This window comes from Hippichthys cyanospilos, chromosome 2, assembly GCF_059441005.1.
Source record: "Hippichthys cyanospilos isolate Australia breed blue-spotted pipefish chromosome 2, RoL_Hcya_1.0, whole genome shotgun sequence".
NCBI lineage: Eukaryota > Metazoa > Chordata > Actinopteri > Syngnathiformes > Syngnathidae > Hippichthys > Hippichthys cyanospilos.
This window is the reverse complement of record NC_142370.1, coordinates 28,353,184-28,361,937: the sequence shown is the minus strand read 5'-3', so window position 1 is coordinate 28,361,937 and position 8,754 is coordinate 28,353,184. Positions and strand designations below refer to the sequence as shown.

At 41.9% G+C, this 8,754-nt stretch overlaps 1 protein-coding gene across 1 annotated transcript; it reads left to right on the top strand.

Annotated features, from left to right (window-relative positions):
• The first annotated feature begins 659 nt into the window (after window positions 1-659).
• On the top strand, window positions 660-7,942 carry fam171b (family with sequence similarity 171 member B). The gene is made up of 8 exons (XM_088404385.1): window positions 660-1,014; window positions 1,389-1,622; window positions 2,863-2,955; window positions 3,029-3,181; window positions 4,520-4,690; window positions 4,760-4,873; window positions 4,935-5,049; window positions 5,125-7,942. Exons 1-8 carry the CDS (start codon window positions 804-806, stop codon window positions 6,419-6,421), a joined length of 2,388 nt encoding a protein of 795 aa, XP_088260511.1. The 5' UTR covers window positions 660-803; the 3' UTR covers window positions 6,422-7,942.
• Window positions 7,943-8,754: the final 812 nt, after the last annotated feature.

Genomic DNA, 8,754 nt, shown 5'->3' with positions numbered 1-8,754 from the left:
AACACAAGTGTTGAACAAGATTCATGAGTTGGAAACGACAAGTACAGTGGTATGAAAATGTTTGGGCACACCTGACTGCAAAGAAAAGACTATATTTATGTCATGTGAAGTATAATTTCAATAAAATAAGAGTTTGTTGTTGTTGTTTCCGGCACTTTGATGTACTTGACCACAGGCACAGTTCGAGTTAAGCCCTGAAGTGGCAGGTCAAGAAAAATCTCCGATAAACAGAGGCGAAAAATGGTGACATAAGACAAATATGTACAAAGAATCAGAGATTCTAGATAATCCTAACATCCATACAATCAAAAAATATAATTGATAGTCTTTACTTAAACAAATGAGAATAAATGTCCAGAAACATTTTTGGGTGCAATAACGCAACCACTGCAAACAAGAGCGAATGACGTCAGAGGCTTTCCTTTCGCAAAGATAAAATGTTTAACAAGACATCTTACTCTGATGCGTTCGTACTTTTTTTTAATTGTCCTTTCAAATAGTCTATTTTTCACCGCATTGTTTTTTTTTTCAAGTGACATAAATGACAGCTCAAGAAAAAATGGTTTAACTACGAAAAGACTTGAACTTTCAAATCTTGCAGCGTTGGTACCGCCAAGTGGATCATCTTTTCTGTATAAACGATCTCTTGCACTCCAAACGCGCCCTGCCTCAGCACCAGTGCACCTTCCCGACGCGCTTGTCTTGATCAGCTCCAGGCCAAACCCACGACACCCCACCTCCAATTGGTCGCGTTCTCCTCGCTGTTAGCGGGCCGTTATGTCTGTATATATACATGTTTCGCCATGCCCAATGCCGAGCTCCGCCTAAAATTATTACTTGCACCGCCACCGCTGCTACTGCTCTTTTTACGCTCCTTGCTTCTGATTATTTCTGATGTGCCAGTGGGAGCCGCTGATGAGGGCGGCGGCCTTCCTTCTTCCTTGCCCGGGGACAATGGCCATAACATCACCACCACACCGATGATGTTTCTCGGGGTCTCCACTTTAACCGAAGGTGAACATCTGAACTGTTCATTGTTGCCCATATGGTGACGTATCGCATATAACATTGCATGCTAATAATGTCTCTTTTGTTGCTGCCGCTGTTGCTTTGCCTCTCTGCTTTGGTTCAGTGCATCTGCATTAAGTAATATATAGGCTGACAATTAAAATGAACTCAACTCTTGTCTAGTAGGATTACAGTGTAGAACACAAGCTTCAGATCAGTTGATACGATGAGTTCGCACATCGTAATTCCGTGTTGCTCTGCAGATATACAGATATGGAAGTGTGTGTCAGCAAAAAAGCAGTAGTAGCTAGTATTATTATGGAGTTTGGAGAGTACCTGCTTGGAATTAATTCAGTCAAATTGTTCTGTATGATTTCTAGAGCCCCGATTTGCTCTAAAGGTTCTGGTGAAAAACAAGATGACACGACAACCCTTGCTAGGGGCCTCGATTAGGATTTATGTGAACCACACCTTGAGCAGCTCCACTTGGACAGGGGAAAAAGGTGAGGTTCTTCTATGGGTGCCGTATAGCCCACAGTTGAGTCTGACCCTGGTGGCAACCATGGAAGGGTATATCCCAAGCCCCCTGCCTTGGAACTCTACCAAGAGACCCAGTGAGTAGCACTTCTAATATTACATTGCTTTTTCATTATTGTCTGTATTTTTAGGGGGCAAAATCACAAAATAGTGTAATGGCCGATTTATCTAAAACAGGTTCCTTCCCCCCCCCCCCCGATAAATAGAACAGTACATGTACAGTACTTGTTTTCACCATTCTTATAGATAAACATTTTAACTTGTGTCACTTAGGATACAAACAAAACTACAGGTATTTGGATAAGGTTTTGCCAAATGCATTGTATACCTGCTATACAATTGCAGTAAAGTCATTCTCGGCTATTATATACAAGACCTGAGGTGTTTGCTTGTTACCTCCCCTTCTTTGTTTTTGGCATGGAAAAGCAATCTGTCCACTGCCTCTGGCTTGAGGCATGCCCCTCTGCATATGACAGTTCCACCGCTTTCGTTTCTGCTGTGTGTATATATATATATATATATATATATATATATATATATATATGGGAATGATGTGCAGCGTGCGATGTGATCGCTCTCCATTGTGCCCTTTCATGATACTCTACATGCTTCCAAGTGTGAGTGACTCCTACTTGGTGAGCTGCTCTTGTTGCGCTCGTCTTGCTTGACATATTACACACTCAATCGGGTACCTCTGACACTCTCCTTAGGGTCTTTACTTTCATTCCAGCAACCAAAAGGTTCAATTTGTAATCCAAGTATATAACCTATAGGTTAGTAGACAATTGAAAGCATGATTGAAAGATGAATCTGCCAAAATTTGAAACATTTTGTTTCTCAAAACTAGGGATTTCAACATGGCAACACCAGAATTGCTGTAACTTCATAAATCTTTGAGCATCCACTGTGTACTGTATATCATTTTAAAGGATATTTAGAGTTGAAGTAGAATATATAAATATCTCTGTGTCCATTTTGGAGACATAAGTTTGATCTGCTTCACTACTACTACTACTAAATAATATGTATGGCATGAAGACCTTTCACATATGTGTGTGTGTATGTACATATATATATATATATATATATATATATATATATATATATATATATATATATATACAATTTTACATATAAAATTGTATATGTATAGCTAAAAATTTTGAGAATTTTTGAAAATCATTCCTAAGTATAATTTTGTTTTTTACATTCAGTTCCAAAAAACTACTTTCCTTTAAATCAAGCCGTTTAATTCAGCACACTATTGATCCCCACCCATTATGTGTACTATGAGCATTTGTGGCCATCTCATTGCAGTCTTCTCTGCTGTGACGTTGCTGCTGCTTCCTCAGAGGCAAGGCAACATCTGGCTTTTTGAAGACACAGTACTCATCACAGCCAAGTTACCTGGTATGTTGGGATTTGGTATAGATTAATTAATGATTTAATGAATTAAACATTGACCCCTGTCTATTTTTTACAGAAAGTGCCTCACAACCAAAGATAAGGATTCCCATGAACCTGCTCACACCACCTGAAAAGAGCAATGTGTCATCATTGACAGCTTACCTGACTGTGCCACAGTTAGGGAAAGAGTGTGCCAACTGCATTCCAGGCATAATTGTCAACACATCAGGTTAATACCGACTACATGTACAAATACAACATGCAGTAGTATATTAATAGCATCTTGTTTATGTGATCATCAGCTCTAAAAACCACATCATCCTTCTCACTATGTATGTAATATCAACAGCGACCAGAAGCGGTGCCAAAATAACAAAGATCAAACACAAACGTATGAACTGTTAAACTAAATCATTTCCAAAACATTATTTCGGGTGCAGCCCACGCGGCCCGGTACCAGTTGATCCACGGACCGGTATCGGGCCGCGGACCAGTGGTTGGAGACCACTGGTGTAGGGTATGTAAAAATCCGTTGGGCTAATGATTGAAGATAGTTAGCATACTGTATGTTAACCTTTTGTGCCTGACAAATAAATGTATTATTAGATCTGGCCATGACTTTAACCCCTGTGCACACAATTTGCAAACGGAACACATTGCATTTTATCCCTAATTTTTTAAAATGCTTTTAAATGCATAATGAAGTTATTCCTGAATATTTTTTCCTTTAACCCACTCAAATTGTTGAGTGCCATCAGTTCTATTCATATCCATATCCGTGTAGGTTAAATTTACCAAAAAAATTGAAAAATGGTTTGGTCTGTCTTGGTAGTCTGTGACGTGATGATGACACTTTAAGACTTAGCCATTAACTGGTCTCTACCGCCACCTACTGTCTTGAGGTGAAACACAAGTCAACAAAGAATTTTCTGTTTGCTGACGTAGTTTGACCGCCGCTCAACGGAATGTTGCAAAAATCACAGGAAAATCAATATGATGAATCCTATTAAGATGCATCTGATAAATAGTAATTATAATGGTCTTATATCATCCAAAATTTGGATAATGAATATTTTTGTACACAAAATTTCGCACATCCAGCTGCAATTACATAGAACTGTCAGAATCACTGGATTTTGAAATTTTACACCTTTTAATCATCTGCTGGAAATTTCAGCCCCCCCCCCCCCCCCCCACAGTGTTTTTTTTTCCCCATTGATTCGTTTATGATATCATAAAAAACAAACGGAATTTCCATAATTTATAACATAATACCACCAGAGTTAACCATAGTTCGTCTTTGCATCCACGGATGCAGTAAATTGCATGTGTTAATGAACAATTTATTTACAGTATATTTTGTTTGGCTGTAACCAGTAATGAAAATAGTTAGGGGTAACGCGTTGCGTTGAAAGTACCGGTAACCATTTTATTTAGCAATTGTTATGGAGCAAAAGTGGGAAGTGCAACAAATAAAAGTCACAGAGAACAGTACAAATATATTCTACAAGTGCAGCAACAAAGTTATTTGTACACCATTATATAACACGAGTGCTTATTTGTGCAGTCTTTCAAAGCATTGGGTTGAAGCCAGTGGCAGCAGTCAGTGTCTTGCTTTATGCGGGAGGCGAAGAGCTCCAGGTTCGAGGGCCCATCCAGTTCAGCGTGCCTCTTGGGAGCAGCACCCACTTCCGCGCCTCGGACACCATGCCAGCCTGGGCCTTGAATCTACAGACAGGTAGTGGTCATCGTAAGTTGGGCAAGAGTGGGCTTTTAAAGTAACTGAAATGAATTATTCTTCCTTAAGGTGCCTGGGAGAATCAAGGTCTGGGAATAGTGCAGACAGTTAATGAGGAGTTGGTTTGGACATACACTGCTTCTCACCTGGGATACTGGATCGCTGCCCCCCTGCCGTCAAATGGTGAGTATGCATGAAAAGTTCCTGCGGTTTTACAATACTAATTATGATCTTATTGTGCCAGATCACGGAAGCCCTTTGGATTTATTTTCCTATCACACCCTCCAGTTGGTGGGAATATTGGCAGGGACTCTTGTGGTAGTGATTGGATTTCTGTCTTTGCTGTTGTGTCAATGCGGGTAGGCATCTATATTATTTAATATCACAAGCCAAGACATTTCTGACAATAATCAATGTAACTGTTTCTCCACAAGTTCCTACAAAGAGCCCAGGGGAAGACGAGCCCGTTTTTCCAAACTCACAGTGGTGACAAAAGACCAAACCACCTCCATGCACATGGAGGAGGGTCTGCTGTTCCACTCAGGTGAAAATATCCTGGCTTCCTGTAACATCCAGTGTGATCCTTTGTCCACCCCAAGGCACAAAGCCAACTATAACATCTACGTGGAGGACCCAGGCAGTCAAGTAACAGCTGCTCTATATGAGAATATTTCTGCCGATCGCATCAAAGTTCCTCAAGTACGTTCTCATTACATCAACAACGAGGAGGTATCTCGACTTATGGAGCGAATGGAACAGAACCGCAGCAACATAAACTCTGACAGCTTCTTTCCCGACAAACTGGTTCATATCTACAACCATCCGGTAGCCGTCATTCAGGCACCGGATATTTTCAGCAACCAAGAGCCACAGAAGGCCGGATGCAAGTCTGCCACCTTCCCACGCAATGGAAGCGAAATTGACTCTCACTCAGAAGCGGCAAGTAAAGACAGCTACACTCAGACGCTTAGCAAAGTCCAAAGCAGCCAAAAGCAAAGCAACCAAGATGAGCCCCAGCCTCTAGAAACTCCTCCCCCAAGCCAAGGGCCTCCCGCCGTATGGGGCCGCTACAGTAACCTTCTTGAGTCCTCCGTCTCAGTGCCAGGGACTCTGAATGAAGCAGCAGGGATGGGAGACTTCAGCGGCGCTCACGGCATATCCAGCGAGCTGCAAGGGATCTCGGAACGCACTCTGCTGGAATTGACCAGAGGCAAGTCTTCGTCATCCCACCCCAGGGCCTGGTTCGTCTCCCTAGACGGTAAACCGGCCGCTCAGGTGCGCCACTCCATCATTGAGCTCCAGAGCCGCCACCGTCCTCCCAGCAGCAACGACACCAGCCTGGACTCTGGGGTGGACATGAACGAGCCTCAGCAGAATATTCGTGAGGTGCGACGGGAAAGAACGTCAACCAGGGCGTCCTCGCTTTCGCACCACGGCCGAAGCGGGAGATATGGCGAAGAGCAAGATCTGAGCAGCAGCGAGAGTGGCACCACAGCCACCGGCACTCCGGAGGACCACTCCCTCAGGAACATTCTAGACGGAAGCAGCGGAACGATTCCCAACATTCCCGAGGAGCAAGATGGCATGGACACATCCAGCACTCAGGAAGACAGTGAGCTCGGAGGGACGCCCCCTCCACGCCGCCTGAAGAAAGGGAAGGAGAAGGTGAAATCGGAGAAAAAAAGTACCAGGCACGTTCGAGAGGGCCGACCTTTGACGAAGCGAAAATAGATGAAGCGTAAGTCCGAGCATCCCTCCCTCTGGAGCTGCCAGCTTGATCTTCCTCTCCCAGGCGATGTTGTTGTCAAATTATGTGGTTGTACAAACTTTGCCAAAAATTGCAGAAATGTTCAGTTGAAGCGTCAAGTATCTGCCAAGATCACCAGCAACATTCATCTTGTGGACCTACTGTCCCACAATCTAAGCGCTGAGGTTGCCTTCGTCCTGCCAACAGTGAAGTGATATAAGGTGTAGTTAATGCTGGTGAGTTTGCGGGACACAAATAACACAGGACAACAAATTTTCTGCACTTATCCTTACCATCTATGCCCGCCCAGAGTGCCCACAAACTGCCCTCCCCCCAAACGAAGATGGAGTCCAACTGGGGTCGGTTTCTGTAAGACTCAACTGCCATTTTTAACGTGCATGAAAAAGAGATCATTTTAGGGGGCGAAACATACTTCTCATTTGTGCAAGCATTGTTGTTTACTAACTGTAAGCATTATTCATCCCGCTGATCCATTGTCAGCCACGTCACAGCAGCGCAAGTCTTTTCATAGTTACTGTAGTTTATGCTCCTTGTTAAATTGTTACATTTTGTGCCTTGGAAAGTCGCTTGAACTTTTTTTTTCTTCATGCATTGTTTAAATAATGGCACAGTATTCACGTTCATACACAATGCCAAATCCAGAAATAATTGCAGCAAAATTGATGTTTTAAGCTGAGCAGTTTTGCCGAATGTAGTCTTCCATTATGGATTCAGGCTAGGCTTTTGTTGTGTGTAAATACTCAAATAGCTTCTGTTATGTAAAGGTAATGTTGGTTGTGCGGTTTTATTCTACTTCTCCTCTTAAAGTTTAATTTGTTTATAAAGCTGTTGCAAAACATGTGTCCTTCATTGTTTTGGAGTTTATAAGAAACAGGTAGGAAACGTTTTTGTTATTTTTAAATGTAGCAACAATATGAGCACTTACAGTAAGAGTCAGCAGGCTTATAATAGAACAGAGCATTCATTTGAAGTAGTAGTCTTTAAAGTGCTGAATGTCTTTGTTTCTCTTTGTCAATCAGGCCGTGTTTATTTGCAATGATTTATGTACTGTGTTACTTTTTTGTGCTTCAAATTATTAAAAACGTTGGCTTCAAATGTTTGGCTGAGCCCTCATCATAAGGCCTTGTAAAAAAGGTCTGTGATGTTGTTTCTTATTTATTATCTTCATTGAATGTCAACAGCTGGCTGTGTTGTGTTGGGTCATACTCTTGCCACAGTTTAACCATTCACTTTTAAATATCCCCAACCAATATAGTCAAGTGACCCAAAACCAACGACATCTATCATAGCACACTTCTCTTCCTGACAGGGCTTTATGAACTGGACTCCGACTGCCTTCTCGCAAACACTGGCAGCCACCTAGCATGTGGCGGCTTGGCTCAGGATGCAAAGAAGGCATTATTTGTCATCCTGTTGGTCTTTTGTTTGCATTTTGATTTGTATTAGGAGAACAATTTGAGACATTAAAAGTATACAAATGCCAACACTAGCGTCTGTACGTTTGGTAGGTAAGCCTGAACATTCTTTAGTCAAAGGCCCAGAATACATCAATTTATCTGCATGATAAGAACTGTCTTGAAAAATCTTTGGCAAAGGACCTTTTGACTACTGTACTTTGATTTAGTGCCATATGGTCTTACAACTTAACATTAAGGCCACCTGTCCTGTCTAGAGGAAAATAAAGCCTGCATGGTGCAACATTTTTACTTCAACATGACTTTAATATTTGGTTTGTTTTCAAATACGTGTGATGGATCACACACCTCCAAAATTACAGATTATTTTTCTCGTAGTGAGTGTGAAAGCTTGTTTATACGTTCCTTGCATTCAGCTGGCGATTAATCAAGGGTGTATGCAGCGTTTCGCTCGAAAGTCAGCTGGGATGGGCTCTAAAGTAAGCTGGGATGGGCTCCAGCACATACTTAATCGCGACCTTGGTGAGAACGAATTCCACAGAGAACGCGTGGAGACCCTGATTGACATTCAGAAATGGATAGATTGGTGGATGTATGGACGAAATAACGTGTTTGGACACAAGAGGGCAGTATTTGCCTCTGTAAACAACACTTGAAGGTAAACCACTCTCTCCTGCAACCCGAGAACGTCGTTTGACATCGCAACATGAATACAAGCCCCAAAACAAACAAACAAACAAACAAACAAAAAACACACACACAATCCATCTTGTATTTTCAGGTGATTTTATCCAGATTTGGTCCACAACTTTAAAAGTATAGACGCCTGAATAAACCCATCCTTTCTTTTGAACTCATTCTTTTATTAATTAAAAAGCACT